This window comes from Tenrec ecaudatus, chromosome 8 (genome assembly GCF_050624435.1).
Source record: "Tenrec ecaudatus isolate mTenEca1 chromosome 8, mTenEca1.hap1, whole genome shotgun sequence".
In the NCBI taxonomy this organism is placed as follows: domain Eukaryota; kingdom Metazoa; phylum Chordata; class Mammalia; order Afrosoricida; family Tenrecidae; genus Tenrec; species Tenrec ecaudatus.
In genome coordinates, this window is record NC_134537.1 from 95,883,923 (window position 1) to 95,910,432 (window position 26,510).

The 26,510-nt window shown below is 46.7% G+C and overlaps 1 protein-coding gene across 1 annotated transcript; it reads right to left on the minus strand.

The window, feature by feature from the left end:
- Nucleotides 1–570: 570 nt before the first annotated feature.
- Nucleotides 571–15,240, minus strand: VDAC3 (voltage dependent anion channel 3). Its single transcript, XM_075556605.1, has 9 exons — nucleotides 15,013–15,240; nucleotides 11,813–11,881; nucleotides 10,551–10,600; nucleotides 6,695–6,847; nucleotides 5,672–5,724; nucleotides 4,394–4,621; nucleotides 3,065–3,215; nucleotides 2,241–2,298; nucleotides 571–1,081 (listed from the first exon to the last, which is right to left on the minus strand). Exons 2-9 carry the CDS (start codon nucleotides 11,877–11,879, stop codon nucleotides 990–992), a joined length of 852 nt encoding a protein of 283 aa, XP_075412720.1. The 5' UTR covers nucleotides 11,880–11,881; nucleotides 15,013–15,240; the 3' UTR covers nucleotides 571–989.
- Between the last annotated feature and the right edge of the window lie 11,270 nt (nucleotides 15,241–26,510).

Below are 26,510 nucleotides of genomic sequence, written 5' to 3' on the forward strand. Positions count from 1 at the left end.
CCTTTATTACATTTATCTCTGGCGTGACTGAACTTGTTGCTACCAGCATTTGTTACTTGTGTATTTTTTTAAATATTTTTTTAAGTTCTATGTTAAGAAAGACAAATAATGGTTACGTCCTGAAGATATTCTAGTTTCTTCAGTTCTTCCCCAAACTGGAACATCCACTCTTTGGTTTCAGGTTTTCTAAATCTAGTCACCACAAGTGTTTATCTGAGGCCCTGACAGAACCACAGATGTGTCTTCACCCAGCTCTGGCCTCCCCTATCTCTATCTCCTTCACACAGGATTTCCCCCAATTGTACCCTTTCCTTTGCCCATTCACACCCTCACTCTTCCTCAAGAACATGCCAGCCCTTCTACCCAACGACACAACGAATACGTACGCTTCACCCCTCTGCTGAAGGCACGAGAGTGACAGGCAGCAGCTCAGGGAACTAACTGATGAGTCTATCACCTTGACTACCTGAGACAGACCATTTCTACGTGCAAACCCCAACCCGTAAGGTACTTTTCAAAACTTTCCAAACACACCAAGATGTAAGAAAATCACTACTAGCAGATAAGCGATTATTTTCCAAATGTGATGGATTTATTTTACTCTGATGCAAAACCAAAGATTCCACTACAGCAGAGACCAATCTATTAAAAGGTCATGAAATAGCGGTGTGGGACATGCAGGACGTGATGTACAAACTGGAGGGTCAGGTCATTTCTTTCAGAACCAGACACTGCGCTGTCATTGAGGAACACGTAAACAACACTGAGGGACTGAACTGAAATGTGGCACACACATGACAACCTCCACGCATGCCTCCAAGTGCCTCCCTTAGGATGAACTTGCACACTCTAGATTCCAGTGTGGGAAGGTGTACAATTCTTTGGAAGAATAAAAAGTTCACACTTTTGAAATTTCACAGAAGAATTTTAAGGCCAAAACATAGTGGGTTCTTTTCTCTTCACCTCCAGGGCCAAATCTCAAAACCACATTAAGCTTCTAGTTCAAATCCCAGGCCAACCTTGTGGCCTCCGGCATTGAAGTTCTTCCCGTCGATTAAAGCTGAGAGGGTCAGCTTGACTCCTAGGAAGAAGAAAGCATCAGTCACCACTTACGCACGCGTTACAATCAGGTCAGGACGCTGCTCGAGAAACGATGGGTGAGGTGAATGGCACGGGCTACTGTTGGGCCTAGGAGTCACGAGCCTCCCACTATGACGCCGTGCCGCTGAAGGGATTCCGGCTCATCATGCCACGTGGCAGAGAGAAACTAGCCCCAAGGGTTTGGTAGGTTGTCATCTCCATGCCTCCGTCATAAATGGGGAAAAGGCTAGTGTCAACACAGGAGGGGCTGAAGTCGTGTTTCACTTGGATCCACAACCAACTCCCGTGGAAGCAGCGCTGAAGACAGCAGATGAGACGTGGCACTGGGCACATCTGCTGCACGAAACCTCTCCCAGGGCTGCAGAGCTAAGATCGCACTTTGAGGACCAACAAGCCATGGTATTTTCCATCATTTCATATGTAAGTCGGACCATTAATAAGGAAGACCAAAGAACTGAATGATGATGCTGGCAAAGGACACTGAATATGCCACGGTCTGCCAAGAGAAGGAAGAAACCGGCTTGGGAGAAGTCTAGCCAGTGAGTGTGCTGTGTCGGGCGGGCTAGTCCCTGGAGACCTCACGCGCAGTCAGGAGAAGAGAACAAGGAGGAGGAGGCCCTCCAGGAGACGGACTGAAACAATAGCTGGGCGAGTGCTCAAGCACAGGAACTCGGGGTGAGGACAGTGCTGTGCGCCAGCCGCTAGGAGCGAGAACACACTCCGCACACCCAGCAGCAGCAGCAGCAGCAAACTTTCCGGGAGCAGAGTCCCTAGTCAGTTCATCTGCAGGGCTGCCGGTGGGTTCAAACCGCTGACCTTTTGGACAGCAGTTGAGCACTTAACCACTGTGCGGCCAGTGCACCTTGCATCTACACAGGGTAATCTGGACTCTGAGGTGCAATGAATAGTGCATGATCATGGTCAAATTTACTTCGAGACAAGAACAATGAATGATTCCACCACACTCATAAGCTAGAGTTCCCAAGAGCCTAAATGGAAGCATAACAAGGTTTGTTAGTAAAAGTACTTGACTGGTTTGCAACCCAATGACACGAGATCGCCTGCACTGGCCTACAGGGACAATCATTTTCATTATTTCTTTTACTCCAAGCCTACTGCGACTAAATGGCATCACGTACCTGGTCGAAGGGACTGAGTATAGCCAAGTCCGATCAGGCTGGCGTTATTTACTTTCGCCTAAGATTAGGAGGTGGAAAGAGAGAGAACACAATTAATTCCAGAATGGGTCAATTTGATAAATCCACCACTTCATGCACCAGGTTTTCAAAGTTAAAGCACCTGAGGAAATGGAATGTTAATAAATAAAATGAAAGCATAAAAGATGAAGCTTTAAGAAGCCAATTAGGGAAAGAAAAAAGTCAATTAGGAGTAGTAGGGATGATGGAAGGCATGCTTGAAGGCCTCAATGTGAAACCCTACAGCACACATGCCAGGCGCCCAACACCCCTGTGCACCCAGGCCTTGGAGATGGTCAGCTGCCAGCCTCTGGCAGTGGCTAGGGCACAGGCTTTGCTAACAAACCGGCCTGAGTTCACATCTATGGCACCACCACTGAACGTGTGCCCTTGGGCACGTGACCTGACCTAAGCCTCAGTCTCCTCATCTGTAAGATGGGGGTGAGGACAACACTACTCACCACGTAGGAGTGGTTGTGAGGAATGAATGAGCTAACACATGTAAAGCCCTTAGAACAGTCCCTGACCGTTTAAGAGGTCAATTAGCATTATTACTAATAAGGCCTAACAGCATCGGGGATAGTAATCAAATCCCATGAATTCACAGAGCAGAAAATGTGAGGCCAAGTCCTGGGAGAGGCTAAGCCTCAAATTCCCCTTTCCTGACTGCAAGAAGAGCTGGCTCACTCAACTCGCGGGACACAGAACATGCACACGACCGCCACCTGGAGGCAGACCCAGGAGAGGCCCCGGGGGCACGTTCTTACAGACAGAGAGGTTCTGCAATCCAACTTGTATTTAGCAGCAATGCCAAAACGGGTGTTGTTACTGCCCGCCGTCCAAGCGAGGTTTATTGACGTTTCAATCTTCTCGTTAACCTTCTGGTAGATAGAACCTCCAAATTCAGTGCCATCGTTCCTGTTTCCAAGAAAGAGGGAAAATTATAGATAACCAGTCTATCTCATTACCGTTGCTAACCAAGGGTATGGAAATGAAGTCTAAGATGAGCTTTCTGCATTTGCAAGTTTCAGCAAACTTCTATAATAAATGACTGTACAACAAAACCACTAAATCCATCTCTTTTTTAATAGCTGCCTAGTTCAAATGTATTAACAGCTGATTGATTGATATAAATTTCTTAGACATGGTTCAACTATGCACCAAGGCAGATCACCTCAGTAAAAATGGCCTATGACTCTCTGAGATTTTCACACAATTCAGAAACTTGAAATAATTTAATCAAGATTCTGGTAATTTAAGCAAACAGTCAAAACAGAGGCACCAGGACTGAAGTAAAGCCAAACCTGGATTTCACGCATAACAAAATTCTGAAGTTAGAAAACATCCTCTAATATCTAGATTGCACTGCTCCACGGAAGCACGCAAGGTATTGCTTTAAAGCATCTTAACTCAGCACGGGAGCTTTCGGTTTTACCATGTCCTCACGTCCACGCCTCTGCCTTCACCACCACCTCTGAACGTGAAATGGCCTGTCCACAAAGCAGGGCGCGCACACTTGCCTGCCGCTTCCTAACAGGCCAAGACGAAAAACACAACCTTAAAATTCAAATTCTTCCCACTTTTACGGTATGTTCCTTTGGAACTGATTTCTAAATTCTTGTTCATCTTTTCCATTTTCAAATTCAAGTTCAATTAAGAGGTGCAGCCTGCAGAACTGAATCCCAGGAAGGCACTGGTGGGGCCCTGGGTCCCTGAAAACCTCCAGAGAATCCTGGTGATGCCCCAGGAAGCTCAGGTCAATTCAGTGCTGATTCCTGCTTGTTTGAGCAGGATGCCAGCAGCAGCAGGCAGACCTCCACAGGATCCCTCAGATCAGGAGGGAGCCCTGCTGGGGGCTCCCCGAGCCCCAGGACGGGAGGGCTTTCTTTCCCGAAGCCAGGGGTAGAAGCAGAGCGACCAGGCACGCCCGGCAGCACAGCACTGTGCACCCAGAGCACCAGCCCTCCCTTCAGGATTTTGTGGACTGCAAACAGCACACCCAGGCGGGGTCCACCAAGGCATCGCCAAGAGCAGCACCGTTTCCGGTCAAGGCGGCCGCAGTGGCACTCTCAAAGGAATGAAGAAGAGACACTCACACGTGAGTGTGCAGCTGGAAGTCTGCAGCCTTGTAGCCCAGGGCGAAATTATTCTGCGACAGTTTGGACTTGGCTGTGTCAAAACTCATCTGATAGCCAGCGAGCCAGCCTTCAAAGGCCAGCACAGCCCAGCCATAGATGGTTGGTCCAGAGAAATCGATGTCAACATTACTGCCAAGACTGAAACAATCCCGTTTGTAGGAGGCCTTCAACTTCCCACTCTTCTTCCTGTGAAAAAACCAACAAAATAAAAACAACGTGAGTCTCTACCACAGCCCAGCCCAGCCCAGGATCTGTGAAGACTATCCCCTGATTCCTGTATTATTTTGGAAGACTGCAGATAAGAGTATAAAGATGTTTCACAATCTTGCTAAATCATAAATGTATTTATTAGTCTATTCAAGTTCAAATGATAGTCTACTTCATCACTAATTTTAATCAAGACATGGGAAAAAGTATATGGAGCAATATCTTTTAGTGCCAAATTTATAATCTTGAGAAACGACATCTCTTTAAAGGTTTCCAAATGCCCAAATGTCACAAAACACCCATCTGCTGCTGAATTACTAATGTGTTGGAGAGAGAAGCACACTTGTTTGGAAAGACCAGAGAGAAAACACTCATTGGTTCTGAACAGCTCATAGCCTATTCCGAGGAGGCCCTTGTGAGAGCGGTCCTACAGATAAGGGGAGGATGCAGCAGGAAGCAGACAATGTATCGCTCCAGTGAACAGAAATGCCACTGTGTACTTCCCTGGCACCTTTCAGGTAACAGCAGCCCCTGCGAGGCAAATAGGAAGCAACACTAGGTCCAGGTGAGGGACGAGGACATGAAGCGGAGACCTTGGGCGATTAGCAGAAGCTGCGAAAGCAAGTCAGCAGCAGAATACCAACCAGAGTGACCCAGAGAGAGGACACTGCACTCTCTCCTTCACTAAAAGCTTACTTCTCAGAAAAACGTCACGTCCATACATTTTTAGAACATAATTTTTAAAATATCTCTGGTCTCAGACCCTTTTAGCTCTTCACATTTTCTATGATGCTTCTCTGTGGAACAGATTTATATATCTTGTACATCTTTTCCATTTCCAAATCCACATTTCATCCTGCCCCAGGGAGTCTTCCTCCATCTGTGCGACGTCCACCAGCCCCAGTGTTCCCAACAGCAACCTCCTCAGCCCGGTGCCTCCGAGCTTGTCACTGCAGCTCCCAGGTTCAAAAGCTCTCTATCCTTTCAGGTTTCAAAATCACTTCAGAAAAAAAGGGTTTGGATAATTACCCTGTGTTCGGTACAAATATGGTATCAAGAGTCAGTTTCAACCCTTCAGCCAACTGAAAAATAAAGATTTAAAATTAGCACATTGATAAATTTCCAATTTCTTTTCAACTCAAGAAACCAATTCTAAAATTTCCTCTAGTTCCATCTAACAAAGAGGAAAACATTATACGCAGTTATGTATCAGAGTATTACATTAGATATTAAATTATGCCCACATCCTTCCCTCCCCTGTCCTCTGGCTTCATCAAGATTTTGCTACCCAAAGACAGACTGAAGTTTAAAGGTCAAATCCTATTATAAAAAATAACATAAACTAGGACCTGATGCAAGGGGCTTAAGTGGAGAGCAAATGCCTTGAGAATGATTGGGGCAGGGAATGTATGGATGTGCTTTATACAATTGATGTATGTATATGTATGGATTGTGGTAAGAGTTGTATGAGTCCCTAATAAAATGTAAAAAAATTTAAAAAAATAACAAACTACAATACAAAAGCAATACAATTCTAATTCAACAGATTAATCTTGAAATTGATGTAATGGCATAACCCGACATTGAACAAGTCCTAAGTAATTTAAATTATACATGTGAATAAATTTTCTCTATATATTAATGTGAATATAGACACAACTCAAAAAATAATGCCCTGTACCCAGCAAACACTTGACAAATATCTCATAGAATTTCTCTTTAAAACCATCACAGAATTTTAGAAACAATTTTCTGTGGGGCCAATTTTACAATGATAGCGAAAGGAAACAATTTCGACGTGAGTAGTCTGGTCTACCCAGGGAAGGAAAGCTCAGCAGTGTTAACGACTATGTGAAATTGGTCAGAGAAAAGGTTCAAAGTGATAATCAGTGTACTCACAAACAAAGTCTTACTTTTTAAAAACCACAGTTCAGTCATACCAAAGAAGGATGTTATAACATCTCCCCCAGATTACACCTGGAGTCTGTTCCTCACAGAGTCTGTAAAATGTGCTTATGTAATCTACAAGTAATTGCTAGTGCGTTCTCTTACCTTATTCTCCAAAGAGATTTCCGTCCCTAGAGTATTGTCCGTGTTCCATTTCTGGGTGAAGGTAAGCCCGTAGCTGCAGACCTTATACTTGGTCTCAAGGTTGCCGGAAGCTTTTCCCGTATCGGTGTAAGCATGACCAGAAGTGGAAAATTCCTGGTGAGCAAAACAAACAAATCACCTTAAAATTAGCTCCTCAAAAAATTTAAAATCATTTCAGAACGTGGTGTTGGATGTGTCGATACAGTTTACTCTCCGCCGTGGCAGCCTGTTTGCTGCTTGCGTTCTCTCTTGGCAATCGAAATGAAGGGAGCGCTAGGATGGGTGACCTAACTTCGGCTCTTCCCACACTCCACCCCTCTCACTGACAGTTCACATTGCTTACACGCGCTCACTAAAGTGGGGACCCAAAGGCTCTCCTGTAAAAGAGAAAATAACTTCTTTTCTGAAAACAAATGCCTTTACTAGAAAGACAAAAATACTGAACCTTGAAGTTTACTTCTATGATCATGAGTTCTCGATCATACCTCTCAAGTCATTAAGTTTTAGGTCCATAAAAAAAATCCCTAAACACTGGGAATTCCAGCACACCCTGCCTCGCTTTTGCAGGGTCTCTAAGCCTGTCTGTGAAGCTGTCCGCATTGACAATTTCAGTAATGCGAAGTACCTGTCCGCTTTTCACAACAAAATGCAATGTGAATAGCTTCTCTCTCGTTTCCTCATCTCCCCCAGTCCACCTTTTAAGGTGCTGTTAGCAGTTGCTGCAAATACCTTCCTGGTGCCCTTCTCCCAGTGAGTGCCCTTTCAGTCACATGACCGCCAGCCACTTGAAACACATCTCCTTCTAGGGAGAAGCACACCGTCAACAGCTGTCACCGTCCGTCCAGGACTATGCAGACAAACACACTGTCTGATGGGTGCTGCTCCAACAGTAATGTAATACACCAACCCGGTTCTGTTTTGCTGTCTGTGATCTGAAGCCTCTCTCTAGCACCCTGTTCTCTAAGGCCTGGTCTACAAGACACGAAACAACTGGGACACTAGGATCTGTTTATCAACACCAAACAGAATGCTTTCCAACAGAATATCATGCTGCACATTTAGGGTAAGGCCTCAGTAAAAATGATAAAAACGTCATTTTTGACAGCTCACATGATTCTCAATGTGACACTTTCTGCTAGCAAACTCAACGACTCATTTACAGTCGCCACTCAAATCTTACCTTCACAAGCTTCACAACTACAGCAAATACAAACCTTCAGTTTGGGTGCTTTGGAAATTTTATGCATGAAATAAAGGTAACTTTATTCCTTATTAGCATTGTCATTTCTTAGCTTGAAGTTCTATAAAAACTCAGAAACACTAGAGATACAAATGTCAAAAAGAATGCCAGAATCGCTTCAGGTTGAACTCCCAGACTCCCACTTGCCTGGTTTTGTCTTGATTTTTATCAGAACAGCGTAAAATACATTTAACATGCATCTAACACTCATAGCTCTACAGTACATGCTAGCAAGCAACAAAACAACACAAAAGTATTAGTTAACTAAACCAAAACCAAACTCACTGCGACCAAGTTGATGCCAACTCACAGCTACCTTACAGGACAGGATGAACCTGTCTGTGGGGGTTTTTGAGTCTGTAACTCTTTACGGGTGTAGAAAGCCCCAAATGTCTCCCGTGGAGCAGCTGGTGGTTTTGAACTACTGACCTCACAGATCGTAGCACAACAAGTAACCATCATGCCACCAAACAGTGTACAATAAAAAATATCAAGATACAATTTAAGAAACTTGAAGCGTGGTGAAATCTATCTTAAATTGGTGCCAGAAACCAAAAGCAGTCATCAAAAGCAAGCACACAAAAATGCCTTTTTTTCTTACCATCTGAATGAATATTCCCAAACCGCAGCAGTGTGATAGGGAGATAAAATTTTAAATGATGACTTTTGGAACATGAGCTTAACAAATAGTGAAACTCCACATAAAATGATTATACACACTTCTATTTTAACAGCACTGCATATAAAATGTGCCATTCCTTGTGAGGATACACATTCCATGGCCACTGAGTCCACTGTGACTCACAGGGACACTATCGGACAGAGTCAAACTGTCACACCAGGTTTCTAAGTCTGTAAATCTTTACAGCAGCAGACAGCCTCACTTTTCTCCCTGGGAGTGACTGGTGGGTTTGAAATGCTTACCTTTGGTTTGCAACCAAGCGCTTTAACCACCACCTCACCGGGGTGCTGACGGAGGCGCTCTCTGGTCCACACATATTGACTATCCACTAGAGAAACTCAGGCAGTGAGCGACAATGACAAAGCACAGGCCTATCCATCTCTAATGAATGCTTTGAATAACATAAATAACGCAGCCAGTGAGAAGAAATTAATAGCCTGAGGTGGATGTAATGTTAATCTAATTGTTGAGATTTGTTGAATGAAAGATATGGGTAATGGCCCTTGAAAACTATGTCAACATATTCTTTACCATGTTAACTTCTACCACCTGGCCTCCCCAAATGACTTTATAAACATGAAAACACACACACACAAGGGGGGTGGGAGAAGAGGCGTGTATACCGAGGGCTCAAGTAGAAAGAAAATGGTTTGGAAATGTTTATGGAAACATATGTACAAATATACTTGATACAACTGATGCAGCTCTACGAGTCCCCAATAAAATGGCTTTAAAAAAAAGAAAAAACCACTATACTATAGGGGGAGCGCTGACATCAAGGAGTTCAAGAAGAGGATGCTTGAAACTGACTTGTGCTGCCATCTACAATACTGCTTGATGTGATTCAACTATGGAATGATATGTTATCTATATCACCTCCCAAAAGGCGGTTTTAGGGGGGAGGGAACCCAAAAATCTATACAACAATCTACATGCACTTTGCGACACTTTTATTTTTCTTTCAACTAATCATGCATGAAAGGTCAGCAACAAAAATCTATTAGTGTTTATAAAAGGGAATTAAAGCTTGCATGGATCTCAGACTATTTCCCTACGATAAGCTCCAACCCTTCAACCCTAAATGTCCCCTGAAATTGTAATGCCAAACAAAAGTTCAACTGAACTAGGGAAGACCGCTGGCGTGGGCAGTGAGTATGCTTGTACAGTGTCTTTATGGGAGCAGTGACAACGGCAGCTTGCAAGATTAGATAGGAACTACAGTGGGGCGGTGCGTTTCCGTGACCGACGGAGGGGCAACACAGAAAGGGAGGGTGGAGCACGTTACAGAGCTCAAAGAACATAATCAATGTCCCTGCGAAGTACATGTAAACATGCTGAACTCGTATATTATAAACCAAACCAAACTCTGCCCTTGAGTCAGTGCTGACTTGCAGCAGCCCCTGTGGGTTTCTGAGACTGCACTTTTACAGAAGTCAAAATCCCAGTCTTTGGAGCTGCTGGTGGTTTTGAGCTGTCGAGCATGTGGATCGCAGCCCAACATGAACCACACCACCACCAGGGCTTCTGGCTTAGCACATTATGATGGAAGCAAAATTTCTAGTGTGCATATGCGTGTCCATCAAAGTATACAGCTAGAGCATAGGTAAAAAGAGATATAATCTAGATCTTCCAGGAGTAAGACAAGAATACTCATAACGAACATGGTGGGGCCCCCAAGATTCAACCAATCTATGGGTTTAACTGGCTGAGCAGAGTTGCTAGTGAAATGTGAGCATTAGACAAATCTGCAGTGAAGACAGCACAACGTCACAAGTACTCCATTTCACATAATTAGCATGGGTGATGGTCTTGAAATCACATTCTTCAATTATGTTACATAGATTTAAAATTTTTTAAATATATATAGAATTTAAATATATATATTAGGTACTTACCACTCCACTACAAGACTTGGTTCTCAGGTCGATTTTGACCATGCCAAACCCTAGATACACACACACACACACAAACAAACAAACAAAATAATGTACAAAATATAACATACAGGCCAATCCTTACAACAAAAGAATTAAGAAAACAGTCCATGGCATCTTCCATATGGGAAATACATAGTATTCTTATTAGTTGAGAGTTCTTTATGAAATAGAATTATAATAACTTAAGTATAATTTTAAGCCCTGCAAAGTGAATAAACATTAACTTTAAAAGACGCTACTCCCTCAGGCACAATTAAGGGAGTAGCGATACCATGAGGGTGGGGGGGAAAGGGGACCAAGGGGGAACCGACGGCAACGTTCAATGTATCATGCCCCCAATCGAGGGGATGAACAAAAGAAACGTGGGTGAAGGGAGACAGCGGACAGTGTAAGATATGAAAATAACAATAATTTATAATTTATCAACGGTTCACGAGGGTGGGAGAATGGGGGAAGGAGGGAAAAAGAGAACCTGATACCAAAGGCTCAAGTAGAAAGAAAATGTTTTGAAAATGATGATGGCAACATACGTACATATATACTTGATCCCATTGATGTATGGAATGTGTATACTATACACACACACAATTCTAAGCATCAATATTACTTGAAGATATTATGCTAACATACATGTTTTAAATATATAATTAATATTATTGGATAAGAAAAAATCAAATATATTGAGCACAAAAATTAAGAACTTAAAGATTGAAGTTTTAAAAATGTATGTATTGGGGATCAATGACTACATTACTACAAACAGGTTCCAATGTTGTACCTCTACTCTCATTAAAAATACTACCACTATTTGGAAAGGAAAAAGAGTCCCCCGTGCTTTAACTGACCCCCAGGCCTAGCCAGAAGAGGCAAAGATACATTATAGACTTCTACTGTTTACCTTGCAGGTAACATTAAGTAAAGGGCTTCTCATGCTGCAGGGACTCCAGAGGAGCCTTGGGCACAACAGTTAAGTGCTCAGAAGCCATTCTGAATGCTGGCCATTCAGACTCAATGCAGCCACCCCACAGGACAAAGACCTGGCAATCTGTTCCGGTAAAGGTGACAGCCTAGAAAACCCTACTCGGCAGTTCTACTGCTTCATGGGGTGGCTGAGAGTCACATCAACACAACATCAACAAAGGACTCTACCTCTGAAAAGTTAAGCCCAATAACCTGCTGATGGTTATGGCCTCAAACCACCAATCCTAAGGCCCACTTACCATATCCTTTGTTGAAGACATCCTTGGCAGCCTTTCCAAGGTCACAGTAAGTCGGTGTGTTACACATAGCTTAGAAAGAATGCGGACAAAGGAATAGAGATAACTTTAGTTTCTATTCACCCACAGCAGTCCCACATTTCATTCTAAGAGAAGTACTATAGTTTTCTCTTTCTTTGCTCCTTAATGCCCAGAATAGAATGCAATCAAAGCTAAGTCTGTCCTTATAAAAGAACTTGCCTTGCTCTAACACTGGAGAACATTTTCCCAGGCAAGGTAACAGGCCATTCAAAGGCACCAATTCATCAATGCACACAGGTGGCCTTTCAAAGAAATGTTCTCACAGACTGAAGGAGATGTTGTATTACACGGAACTGCTTACTGTGAAAAACTAAGCAAAATTCACCTTAGCGGAAAAAACCTTTCTCAGACTGTGATAAAAGCCAAAGAGCAAGGAGGTCAATATTTTAAGAAACTTTAAGAATAAATAAATGCAAAACCCTTAGGCCAGTGGTTCTCAACCTTCCTCATGCCATGACCCTTTCTATACAGTTCCTCATGTTGTGGTGACCCCCCAGCCATAAAATTATTTTCGTCGCTACTTCATCACTGTCATTTTGCTGTTATGAATCGTCATGTAAATATCTGATATGCAGGATGTCTTTTCATTTTTATAAGTTGAACATAATTACAGCATAGTGATTCATCACAAAAACATTGTCATTATATATTGTGAAATATTTATTTCTAATGACAAATCAATGAAATGTTGTCTTGAAGCATGGTGTAGCATGGATAAGTCTTCCCACAGGGTACTCCTATGTGGGCCTATCTGCATGTGGGCGGACCTGCTTGGAGACGATAGAGGAGCGGTGTCTCGGTTCCTAAGATCACTGGAAATATGTGTTTTCTGATGGTCTTAGGTGACCCCTGTGAAAGGGTCATTCGACCCCCAAAGGGGTCCAGACCAGTGGTTGAGAACCGCTGCCTTAGGGTTAACATTTTTGGCTCTTTCAGAATTTGGTTCTTAAAAGTTACCAAATGAATTGAAATGTATTTCATCCAAAATTTGCCATCTCTCAAAGCTCTTTTTAAAGTGAAGTCTTGTAATCATACCTATTAACCAGAAATGTGATTCTGGCTACAAAATCTGTTTACCAATAACTGATGTAAATGACAAAGCTTCACAAATTCAAGGTGCCTTGATTTTCATTTTGTCTACTATTTTAATCAGTCTCCCTACTGCCAATAGATCCTCTAATCAAATTCTCAGAAGGTATCAACTTTTCAGGAACCCAAGTGGGTTCCACGTTGAGCCCCTCTAACTACAAGGTCAGTGATTCAAAACCACCAGCTGCTCTTGAAGGGAGGTTTTCTGTTCCTTTGAGGACCGACAGTCCCAGAGACCCACCCGGACAGATCTTTATCCTACAGGGTCACTATGAGTCGGACTCAACTGGATGGCAGTGCTTGTCTGGGTTGTTGTTTTGGTTTTTGGTGGCTGGGCTCTCAATGGTTCGAATGCACCAACCACTCGGGGAGAGAAAGACGTGGCACTGTTTCTGTCCAGATGTGCCGGTTCGCAGAGTCGATGGAGCAGTTCTACTCTGTCCTACAGGAGTGCTGAGTCAGAACGGCAACAGCAACTGGCTTCAGAGCATAGCAACCATTTACCATCTTTGTAGAGTAGAAAATCTTTTCCGGCAACAAGTTGTTGCCTTTATCATGCATACTCCAAAGCCATGTACAATGACAGAACCACCTCAAGTGTTTAGTCCCGTTCCTGTACCTTAAATAGGGCGACACCAGGTAACCTTTGCAATTCCTATGCTTCAACTATCTACACATGCAAGCCAGTATTTGTTTACATTTAGCCTACCACTGGATCTGGTCTTCTGCTTGAACAATCATAGCTGAACATGACATACCCTTGAGTAAGCATGTCTCAACTGTGAATTTATTTATAATGTGTCCTTTCACCTATATCTGTGCAAGGAAGGCAGCGATGACACTGAGTTAGGAAGAGTTTACACATTTAACATAAACGTGCCGACTCATAAAATCATTAGACTTTGCTCTCAAGTTACAGGGTTTCAGAGTTCACATCTGAGTCTCTATTTTACCATTCAAGCCCTTTATGCACCAGTGATCAGTCGAGACTTTTGATATGTGTACATTTCCAACTTGATATTTTTTAAGACCGCCAATTTGGAAGGTAAGTAAAGATAAGCAGGCTCTGCACATTCAAATAGAAATGGTGACGGCCTGACATTCTGTTTCTTCTTCAACTGCCAAGACGGAAGAACACTAAAACCATATGAACCAACAAAAAAGAGACATTTAAATGTTCAGAAGAACTCCTGTAGACATTGAGGACCCAGTCACCATCTTTGTAGGATTCTGCGTGGCTATTTTTCAAAACCACTGCCAGATACTTTGCAAAAGCCGCATAGCTGGTTCAGTTTACCAACTGATCTCAATTCTGCCTATTTTAAGATTACTTTGTCAGGCCCAGGATACCCATGGAATATGCATTGCTGGTATGATCCAGCAAAAACCGGGAAGGCTTCATGTTGCCGGCAGGTCGAGTATGGTTACATGCTTCTATTAGCTTCACAAATGCACGTATTGTCTGGAGACAACGCACAATGTGCGGATGCTGCCACAGATGCAGTCGGAGGGGGGGATGTCAAAGACCTGAGGTAATGCTGCCTTACACAATAACCAACTTGACAGCACGGGCCGCTTTTGTTCCTCGTCTCGGCTGTTTAAATGGCAAGTACCGCATCCCTTTGGGCCGCCAGAGTGGAGGCGCCCCCGGCCTCGGAGAGCAATTCCCAGGCGGCAGCTGGAACCCGGGGCGTAGGTTTGAGGTTCGACTTCCCTAGAAATCCATCCTTCCAGCGTCCCGCCCGGCCCCCGGGGCTTGGAGGGCGGTCGAGGCTCCGCGCTCGCAGCTCCCCGTCGGCCCGCTAGGACCCATCCCCGGACGCGACCAGCGGAGCACGGTCCCTCACCGCGGCCAGCGCCCCCTCCGCCCGGCTGCCTGGCCAGCCCGCGCCGCTCTCGCGCCCCGTTAGGCTGCTGCCCCTCCCGAGCCCTCCGTTAGGTCCGTCTCTCGTCGGGCCCCCTGCTCCGCCGCCCCCCGCCGCGGCCCGGGCCCCCCGCCCGTCGCGCCGACCCGCGGCCTCGGCTCCGCTCACCTCCGACCAGAGGGCCCGTCCCCGCTCGGCCAGGGCAACGCTGAAGGTCTTCTTCAAACCAACGCCGCCCGCGCCTGCGCGACCGCACTCCCCCCGCGGCGCCTGCGCGCCCCCCTCCTCCCACCGCGCGTTGGCGCCGTCGCGGCCCGCCGGCCGGGTTCGCGCGAGCCCGGTCTGGGCGGCGGAGACGAACAGCTCCGGGGAACCAACACCTCCAACTGCCTGGCTCCGTAGGAGCGCATGCGCAGGAGGGCCCGGCGCGCAGGTGGCTGGGGGGCGAGCGGGGCGGGGCCGGGGGCGAGCGGGCGGGGCCGGGGGCGGGGTCGTGAGGGGCTGCTGACGTCTATTAGCCAGGACGGGGAGCGCACTTTGTCCCGGGAAGGGGCTCCTCCTCTCGCGAGAACGCCCGGAAGCGCCTAGGTAACCGGTACCGTAGTAGGGACCACGGGGAGGGCGGATGGAGGAGACGGACGGACGCTGCGTTCCACCAAGCCGGGGCCAGACTGTCTTTATTCGGGTTGGTTACCTCCGCAGATCTTTTCGGCAGCGTCATCGCAGACGGACTGGGATCCGGGAAAAGCATCGCATCTTAAGGACGAGAAAGCATAGGTGCTGAGGGAATCAGTGATTTCTTCACATCACATAGATGGAGGAAGATTACAATTCAAGGTGGGATGGGTGAGCGCTGAGAATGAAGCGCTGTCCAGCCCTTCGCCATCGTGATCGCTGCTGTTTGAGTTCGTTGTTAGGGCCATTGTGTCAGGCCCTCTGTTTGAGGGTGTACCTTTCTGCGCGACACCTTATCTAGGGATTGATTGTTCCTTCCTGAGACAAGGCACTCCACCCTCGTTGCTGGGAAGCATTCCGGCTGCGCTCTTCAATGGAAATGTGTTCACGCTTCTGACAGTCCGTGGTATAGTCAGCATTTTTCACCAACACCATAAAAGTAAATTTGTAAAAAAGTATTTAAGCAGTAATTTGGAGACAATTGTGGATCTTTAAGGAGCACTGGTGGTGCAGTGGGATGCACAGTGGGGCTGCTAACCAGAAGGTTGGTGGCTCAAGGCCAGAAACCACTCCTCAGGGAAAAAGATGAGGCTGTCTGCTTCCAAACAGACGTACTCTCTCAGAAACCCTGCGGAGCTTGACCCTGTGAGAATCTTGATGGCAGTGGACGAGGGAGGAGATTTGAATACACAGACCAGATCAGTACTACGGTTACAATGCGAAGTTTCCTAAAGATAATTGTATTTTGACTTTGTGGAAGTATTGTTAGGAGCTGCATACTGAAATTACTAAATGTTTAGTAATACACTTTTTAGCATGAGTTTGCAATTAATGGTTCAAAAGAAGCAAGTGAAAGCAGGCAACGTGACAGCTGGTGAAGCTAGTGATCGAACTGTGGAATGATAGGATATCTGTATTAGCTCCCAATGAAATGGTTCTGGAGAAAAACTCAATTGAAAAATCCCCCCAAAATTGGCAGCGCTAGGTGAGCAATGGAGAAGTGTTTGCTGTGGGAAGAGCCCTGGTGCTGGAGTGGGCGGCTCCGCATTGAGCTGCTAACCACACGCTCGGCAGTCCGAGCTCACCAACCACTCCACAGGCACAGGGTAAGCTGTATGCTCCCCTTAGATTTACACCCCAAGGGGCAGTTTTGCTCTCTCCTATAGCTTCTCTGGGAATCAGAATTGACTGGACGACAGTGCGGTTTTCTTTTAATGTTTTGTTTTTCTATGCTATTTATGGGACTTTTCAGTTTCAAAGTAAAAAGGTGAGGAGAAAAAAATAACATACACACTGAATTCTGAGGTTCAAGCCCCAACCAGGTTGCTACTTAAGTCAACAGGTGGATGTGATGTGCCTGCTTCGTGTTAAGACATTTCAAAATGATCAGGTAAAAAAAGATGAATGTCCCCAAGGGACTCATCATCTAAGACTTGGACAAATAACTGCTGCACGAAGCGAAATATGATCAATGCCATAAGCAAAGCTGAGACAACTAATGGGCGAAATAAAGTGAGCGCTAGAGTCAAAAGAGGCTGAGTTAGTGCCGTAGCTCTGCCAACTCGGTTTGGGCAAGCATCTCAACCGCTCTGTGCCTCCATTTCCTCAAGAGAGGAGCAACTAAGTAATGTATACGTGCGAGGATTACAATGAGTTGCAAATGAAATCATGTATCCATAGCACATAATCTACCCAGCATGTGAAAATTAGTCATTAGTTAATAAAGCTGATGAAAATGAACATGAGATTTAGAACTATAGAGGCTGAGCTGTATGTTTGCTAATGTACAGAGTTAATTCTCAGAAGACCTGTTCATCAGAGCCACAATGTCTGCCTGTACTTTGGCTCAGACCGTGTTAGGCTGGGTTTTCTAGAGAAGCAAAGCCACTGGTACATATATATGCCACATACATACTTACATATATGTATGTATGAATATAATAAATTCAATTCCTATCAAGAAAGTGGCTCACCCATTTGTAGAAGTGGGTAAGCCCTTTCTAGTTCAAGTTCGTGGGTCAGATATTAAGGAAGCAGGTAGATAAACAGGAAGAACGGCTGGTGTAGTCAAAAGGTGCATAAATCCAAGGTTGGAAGGTCAGATGGTTTAAGTCTAAAGAACCAGAGTTTGACGAACTAGATGCAGGATACAGATCAGAAAGAAAAACTCTCCACAGAGTCTCCGTATAAAGCACGCAGGAATCATCATGAGGCTGTGACTTGAGGAGGGGTTCGCGCTGTCCCACAATCTTCCTACCACTGGGGCGGCTGCTCGCAGCAGAGCCTCATGGAGTTGGTTACAGGATGTCAGAGCACATGAGAGAGGCCTCACCTGCCAAACTACTAAGAATCCCAGCCCGGCCAAGCTGACACAAAACCAAACTATTCCACAGACCTAGCCTTTGTTGGCGTGAAAACCTAAAAATAGCACTTGGAGGAGCCATTTAGCAACATTCTTTCCTTCTGTGGCCAAAGTTCTGTTTTCTGAAAACACTTACCAACCTTAGTCCAGATCATCCACAGAGACCTGCGCTCCTTCACAACACCTGGAACAAGAAGACGATAAAAGAAACAAGAATACCAGAATTGCTACCGAATGAAGTCTTTCCTTGCTCCCCGGCCCCCCAGTTTAGCTGGCTGTAGATTAAACAGTCAATGACCATGTCCAGACTTTGATGTAAGCCACTCAAAAACTACTCCAGAAATGGTACAATGCTATTAAACAGCAACAACAAAAAGTTTGGCAGTTCCTCAAAAAATTAAACATAGAATCCCCATAATCTGCAAACCTACTTACTCCTAGCAAGTTGATTCTGACTCTTAGTTACCTTATAGGCCAGTAGGACTTCCCCATCTGCTCTCTGAGGTGTTTAATCTTTCTCTCTGAGGAGCAGGTGGTGGATTTGAACCTCCCACATTGCAGTTAGCAGTCCAGGACGTAACCCACTGAGCCACTTCCACTCTAGTTATATAGCCAAGAGAATCAAAAGCAAGAACAGAGACACATGTACCCCATGTTCCTTTCAGCACAGTCATCACAGCTAAAGGAGGGAAACCACCAGATGCTCATCAGTGGATGGGTGGGTAACCAAAGAATGTGCGCACCTGTACAAACGAGTATCACGTGAAGATCTGATGCAGGCTACATCAAGGAGAAACCTTGAAAACTTCATGTTGAGTGCAAGAAGTCAGACACCACAGGGAAGATACAGTAAGAGCCCACACAGGAAGCATCCAGCATAAGCACGGGTCCAGAATTCAGTTCATCAGTGGTTCCCTGGAAAGGGGGGTGAGGGGTCAGGGTGGGCGAACTCAAAACATAAGGGACTGTGGGCTAAGGGTAAATGGGAAAGTTTAGAAGCACTTGAAGATGATTGCACCACATGAGGAACACAATGCCATGAATTGTACATGTGAAGAGTGCTGAAATGGCAATGTTTTGTTACATGTGTATTCCACACACAGGAAACAGGAGGAAATAGACTAATAAAACTGCATTGCGTGGGAGAACCCAGCTAGTTCTTGGAAGCCCCTACCTACCCCCCCTTACCAGTATCCATACTCTTGGCAAGTGTAGAAAAGACCCCTCAGTCCCAACTGTACTAACGCAGTGCCCTCCTATAACATGCTCAATATCATGGAGCAGAGAAAAGGCTTGAAATGCCTTCATTGGAGAGTGGTTTGCTCTGCCCATACTGTTTACAAGACCCCATGTCCAGAGTGGAGGTATGAGCTCACCCCAAATCACCACTTCCGTGTGGGTCCAGAGGCCCAGGGCAAGCCTCCTGAGTAGGTTCCCAGTGCAGGCTACTCTCGAGTCCAGACTTGGAGATCTGCCTACATTCTCTTTTTAAGTGACAATATCACAAGATTAGTATACTTTCACCCAGAAATGAAGTTGTGGGGGGGGCACACTGAGAAGAAAGGCCCCATTGTGAAGATATGGAAATTCTACTGCATATGTACTAATAGTATATGATTTTCAAACCAGAAGCTATTTCATTCAGAAAAGGGGACCACTTGTTTTTCAAGGCCAAAGCCCCCCAAACTCTGATGAGGGATACGGATGCTCTAGCTGCTAAGCTGCTCACGCATCTTTGAAGAGAAGGGGACAGCAAGCCAATTTATGGAGCCTTCTCTAGAGGCAGCCGAGCACAGGGACCCAAAGGACAGAAGACCCAGCTATGCCGGGAGGCCTCTGAGGCCTCTCACGGGAAGTGATGCTCAGGATGCTTCAGGTAGCTGTAGAGAGTGGCTTCTAGAACAGAGGGATAGGGAGATCACAGACATCATGCTTTTCATCCTAGATTTCCAAGTCTAGGAACTCCTTCTAGGCAATCATCGTAGATTCGTTCAAAGACTTAACTGAAACAGCATGAACGGTTTGTATCAGCGAAAGAGGTAACAGTAAGCTAAATGGCCAATACAGAGGCAGTTGTAACCCACCCATATTCTACAGCCATGAAAAGTGTTCTTTTAATTTTTGATGTGCTATAATAACAACCACCAACCCACGGAGTGTATTCCCACTCACAGCAATCTCCTGGACAGAGAACTGCTCCTGAGGGTTACAAGGGTATAAGTCTTTACGGGAACAGAACACGACATCATTCTCTCACACAGCCGGCTGGCGGGTTGGAACTGCTGAAGCTGCGGGCAGCAGCCCAGTGTGTAACCAACTACACCACCGGGCCTCCTTGCTCTGGGGATAGATCTCGTATTTAAGGAAAGAGAGAAACAAAACGCAAGACAAAAGTATACCTGCAGTGTAATTCCAATCGTGTACATATGTGTTGTAATGCTACTAAGAAAAAAGCCTAGGGAGTAGTAAATATAGCAGCAATGTATACCTCTGATGAAGAGACAGACAGAGGGGTGGATGAAGCAGGTACCCAGGGATAAAGATTTCACTTTAGTCATCATGATTCTGGGGTTGGTGATAGAGTAATGGTAGTGTAGAATAAGTGCTATCTGTACACACCTGCAGACAGAACTGGGATGTTTCTTACTAAGGTTTGGCCCTGACTGTCCCTGCCGAGTGACTCTCACTGTCTGTGACATTTATGTTTTCACACTTTCCCAATTTTTCCAAAATTTCTAAAATGCAAGTATTTCTTTTATAACTGGAAAAATGACGCTTACTTTCATAAGACGGGGAAGTACGTAGCTGATGAGCTCAGGAGTGCTATTCTGTGGGGACTTTCCACCAGAAGGTGGGAAAGGGTGGTGTCCTGGTAGATGAGGAGTTTGCTGGGGGCCTCGGCATGCTCACTCCACTGTGAACCACACGGGGGAGCAAGGGAATAAGGCAACACCCCACTGCAGCCGTGCACAGGCCACACTTCACGATCCTGTAGGACAGAGAAGGACAGTGTTCCCGGGGGGGTTCCGATGCCCCAAGGGGAAATTATCACAGGGCTATAATTGTGAGGACTTAACAGAATTTTATTCTGAACATGGGACAAAGAGAAAGGAGAGGTGGAAACGGACTGACTCCCCCTCCCCGCCAGGCTCAGTCTGACGGAATCCAAAAAGGCATCTAGGTAGTGGTTTTGATAAGAGATGAGACCGAGACAATGATTTCTGAGACGCTTTAAAGGTCTTCGGATAGAAAGCAACAGCAACGAGAGAGAGAGTTTGCTGAGAGCATGCTGGCATCACAGTCCCGTGTCTGCTGTTGGGCAGGCAGTGAGGGCATCCTTGCCATGGCCATCTCTGTGGACCAAACCAAGCCCCCTAGGGCTGGGCAGTGCACTGACAGCAGCTGGACAGGGCCTCCCTGCTGTAACAATCCCTGCACTGCTCCTGCTCTCTGGAATGGACTGATTTGCTATGGCTTTTCTTATTGTTAAAATCCGCTGTAGGTCAAAATGTTCTTATGTGCAATAAATGCAAATTGTTCGAACGAAATAAACAGCAAGTTTTGCAAAACCATGGTCAAAGGCTTTAGGATAAAAACAGCCTGGCGGGTCCCTGGGTTGGTCCGTCTGGCCAGCACAGGGGCGGTTAAAGGAGACGGCTCTCTGCTCTCTGCCGGTCTTGGTGTTGAGTGGGGAGCTTCCCTAAGTGTACCCTTATTCCTTGGCATATGTTCCCCCTCCACCTGCCTGCTTGTCTAGGGTCCAATCTATTCAGCGGGCCTTTCCTGTGAGTAACCTGCTCCTACCTGCCTTATGGGAGTACCAAGGACACTGCTACTGGCCTTTCCGGTCACCCGGGCAGCTTGGTGGTCAGACAGTGTGCGATCCTCAAGGTGGCCTTTGGACTTGTCTTGTTCTAGTGAATGCATCAACCTGCTCACTTGCATGTCCGTTCTCTGCTGAAATGGCCCTCACACGAACCTTGTGCAACGGGCATTGGCGTGTCCATTGGTTATGGGGAGGAGGCTCAGAGTTTCCAGCCTCTCCACCCCCTGGTTCTTGGACCTGCTTGCATGAAAGATTTCAGACGAGGGACAAAATTCAGACCAGAGTTAGAGAAAAGATTTGGAAAGAAGTGAGTTTATTGGAGGAGGTATTGTGGGGAAAAGTCCAAAGGGCACTTACTCACTAAATATAGCTCACTGCCATTGAGTCAATTCCACAGTGACCCTATAGGGCAGGGTAAAACTGCCCTGATGGATTTCCGCGACTGGAACTAGGAGTACAAGCCTCCTCTTCCCCCTTCGGTGTGGCTGGTGGTTTCTAACTGCTAGCCTCATGGTTAGCAGCCCAAACCATAGCACACCAGGGTTCCCTCAAAGGCCCCTTTGATGAGGAGGAGGATGTCACCTAGTTCTGATCCAAAGGCCATTCTGCACCACAGGACGAAACACTGCCCAGTCCTGCCCCGTCCTCGCACCTGCTCCCAAGCCCGGAGGCGCAGCGTCCATCCGTCTGTGCGGTTTCTCGAGTGGCTAATAACTTCGTTCTTGGCTTCGCACGAGAAAGAACTCACACTGACAGAGCCCGTTTGTCATCCAAGTGCATTTTTATGAAGGACGGGAGAAGTCACAGGTTTTACAGTCTCAGAAGAGTCCACGCTATTTCAGGGACGTGTGTCAAGCCGTGTGGAAGCCTTGCTGAGACTCACCTCTGGACATAAGCAACCTCGTGGAACAGCGCACCCATACCCTTTCACTGTCTCTGGTCCCCTGCATGGGTAAGGAACTGAGTCTCAGCTGCCCTGCACCATCCTTTGTGCTGGAGAGGTAAGGGTGCAGAAATGGTTCTCCACTTCTCCTTTGTGTTACAATTTCTGCCGGACTCCTGCCGTCACCACCCCTGCGCCCTTGGCCAGCGTCTGTCTACCTAACACGTTTTACAGGAAAGGAAGCTGAGGTGCAGAAAGTAATTTGCCCAAGGCCACGTAGCTGGGGCAAGTGGCTCTCATTCACTGCCATGGAGTCAGTGCGGACCCATAGCGATCATACAGCACAGGGCAGAACTGCCCATTTGAGTTTCTGAAACTGTAGCTCTTTATGGGAGTAGAAAGCCTCGCTTTTCCCCTGTGGCTGGTGGTTTCCAACGGCTGACCTTGCAGATTGATGCTCAATGCTTAATCACTGTGCCACCAGGCTTCTTGGGCTTTCTGACATCTCCCTCTTACTTGCCCCCATCTCTTAGCTTAGCTACCACCACCCCCCAGGCTGTACCCCCTGAGGGCATTCACCAAGAGGGCCCCATCATGTAGGCATGGGTGCTGCTAACCTTTCGGTCTCAACCTTGACCCTGAAAATAGTTAAAACCTTCCTCCTCAGGAGTGGCTGGTGGTTTTGAACCACTGACCTTGTAGCCTGATGGTTAAGGAAACACTCCATTTGCCCCAGGTTTCAGAGATAGACCTATGGCCTTCTTCCTTCTGGTTCTTACTCCCCGGGAGCTTTCCCCAAGTTCTTGGTAGCATCCTGAACATGACGGTGAGTTGCAGCTAACCCTGGGTATGGGGGAATACTTGCTAAAGTCAGATTCTAAATTGTGTTTTAGAGCTTAGGTTCTGAGCACCCGGGCTTGCAAAAGAGTATGGATGGCAGTGACGGCCCCAAATCCATTTTCAGAGCTCCCACATAAATGTAGCCTCCTGTGAATGTGTTCTGATCGTTAACCAAGGATACAGACCAGCGGTTCTCCACCTGTGGGTGGCGACCCCTTTGGGGGTCAAACGACCTTTCACAGCAGTATTCATAGCAGTAGCAAAATTACAGTTATGAAGTAGCAGTGGAAATAATTTCATGGTCGGGGGTCACCACAACTGTATTGAAGGGTGGCGGCATTAGGAAGGTGGAGAACACTGATGTCGACCATTGTTCCCTCAGGCAGGCGCCTTGGTTGTGCATTGCCTCAACCCTTCTCTGGCCAGCCCAGCGAGGGGCAGGCTCTCTCTTAGGGGCTTGTCTAGGTGTGTCCTTGAGAGAGGTTACCTCAACGTGCTAAGGATGCTTGTGTGGGGTGGGGGTGGGGGTGGCATAGTCATGATCACGCTCTCTCAGTTTGGCCCTGACCACCTTGGTCGAAGGCCCTGGGCCAAGCTCATAAGCCCTTCTAGCTAACAATATACAAGTCCCAGTCAGGGTGCATCCCTGCTCCTGCCGCCGCACCTGTCACGGTGATGTATTGAGCTCCCGCCAATCAAGCTCTGTGACAGTGTCCTTTGCCCACCCGACTTGGCGTCTCAGTGAACCATGGGACGCCAGTTCAACCTCGTGCTGGTGGTCTCCCTCGTCCAGACGACGGCTGTGTCTCCGTGTGGTCTTTGTCGCTTTTAAAACTCACTGTTCTCTTTAAATTATAGTCAGGATGGAGTCTTTTTTGTATCCTAAAATAGTCGAATGTCAAAAAGCCATCGATTTTTGCAAGTCATCTCCACAGGAAAACCAAGTTTGTCAGTGGACTGCACGTACTTAGGTTTATGAAGTGAGGAGGCTTGACAACTGACACAACCTTCCCAGGAGCCCCATGTCAACCACTTCCCTGTGAATCACTGGAATCCCATTTACCTGAAGGTGAATGATTTCGGGCAAAACAGGAGTGACCCCAAGCATGACGGGGCTTTTCCCGAGGGAGGCTGCATCCACAAAGAGCTTTCTTTGGCCAAAGTCCTGAGGAGGCTTGACACACGTTGAGGAGGAAGGAGCCTGGTAGCAGGAAACCCAGGTCACAGCCCGTGAGTCACAACGCTCAGGGAAAGCCGAGTAACCAGAATAGGGACTCAGCCTGCACGGGGGTGGAGGGACTGTGGGGATTTTAACAACAGGGAGGCTATTTCTGGGTCCCTTTCATGGAGGATGCTAGGACTAAATCAGCTGAAAGGCTCAAAGCACTTCACACCCTAAGATTGTTGTCGGCTGCCTGGGAGTCACCCTGGGTTCATGGAAACCTCATAGATGGACGGCGGAACAAACGCCACCTGGGCCTACACTGGCCCCGTGGTGGCTGCCAAGGGACCCTCATGATCCTGCAGGATGTCACTGCATGGCCTTTGGAAGCGATCTTCAGGCTTTTTCTTCCCCGCCCAGTGTCCTCACCCTTCAGAGCAACAAGTAACAGCTGGGTGGTGCCCGCACCTTGACTGAACCAAGACTGGATCTCCTCCATGGAAAACGGAAATTCTATCCCGGGACATCAGACTCCTAGGATTAACAAGCAAACAGGAAAACCTCCCTACTGACAGCGGACAGTGTAAGATATGAAAATGATAATAATAATATATAATTTATCAAGGATTCACGAACGTGGAAGGGGGAGAGGGAGGGAATGAAAGAGCAGCTGATACCAATTCAATCTCAAGTAGAAAGAAAATATCTGGAAAATGATGATGCAATTGATGTCTGGATTGGGATGCGAGCTGGAAGAGCCCCAGTAACATGATTAACGAAAAGAAAAACCTCCCTCCCGTGGAGTCCATGCTGACCCCAGCTGACCTCTAGGTAAATGCTGACCTGCCCTTGTGGGTTTCTGAGACTGAAACACTAGGGGAATAAAAAGCCATGTCTGGTCTCTTATGGAGCAGCTAATGCTTTCGAACTGCTGACCTTGTGGTTAGCAACCCAATGTGTAACCACTCTGCCACCTGGGCTTTAACACACACACACACACACACACACACACACACACACACACTACTGGAGACAGAATCCGACCCATTTTTTTAGGTTTCTGTCCTCCTGATCCCTCCGCCTCCCTGGCAACAGTGTGAACATACTTAATGCCCCTCACTAAATTATTCACTTTAATTTTCTGTTACGTGAAATGTGCCTCAATAAAACGATTATAAAAAATAGTAGAGAACCAAACCGCGGGACCTCTGTGCACCATGACTCGCCGTTCTTCCTCAGGGAGAAGTCCCCAGAGCTGCTGTGCAGGGGAAAGACGGGCTTTCTCCTCCTGAAAGAGTCAGAGTCTCAGACACCGCAGGGGTCACTCGGTCTACCTGGACCTGCAGGGTGACCGTGAGTTGGTGTGGACTCCATGGCAGTGCGTGGAACTTGGGTCAAATGTTGAAAGGGTCCCAGAATGCTACCTCAGGCTGCCCGAGGAGCAGAAACATAATTATCATTCAGTTTGTAAAAACACACTAACAGCACGCACCCAAATGTCACACACAGGAGTTCTGCCGGGCGGGCACACAGTGGTCCGGTGAAAAGATACCACCTAGGGACAGTGAAATCTCGACCCCTGTCCACCACACCCACACAGGGCCACTTCTCACCATGCGGAGTCCTCCGGGGACCCCATGAAGACGACCGCTGTGCTCCTCCCGCAACCAGGGGAGCGTTCCTTGCCTGGGGTGCTGTGCAGCCCACGGGTGGCCGGAAGCGCCTGGCGGAGAGGCTGGCGAAGGCTCCTGTGGAATGGGGTCTGGTGGATGAGGCATTTAGGATTTCTCACATCCCAAATAACAGTATCTAATTTTTATAGGAGAAGGCTGGAAGAGGCTGGCCCTCCTCCCAGCCGGTCGCCCTAGATGGAGTCAGTGCACTCGCTGGATTTTGCTGCTAAAAAAGGAGGGTCTCC

What these genes read in the sequence shown, in the direction of transcription:
- VDAC3 (XM_075556605.1), bottom strand. Translation starts at nt 11,879, where the DNA reads ATGTGTAACACACCGACTTACTGTGACCTTGGAAAGGCTGCCAAGGAT. An exon ending in TGTCTTCAACAAAGGATATG is followed by an intron (nt 10,601 to 11,812) that starts GTAAGTGGGCCT and finishes GTGTGTATCTAG; the next exon opens with GGTTTGGCATGGTCAAAATC. An exon ending in ATTGCAGAACCTCTCTGTCT is followed by an intron (nt 2,299 to 3,064) that starts GTAAGAACGTGC and finishes TCCTAATCTTAG; the next exon opens with GCGAAAGTAAATAACGCCAG.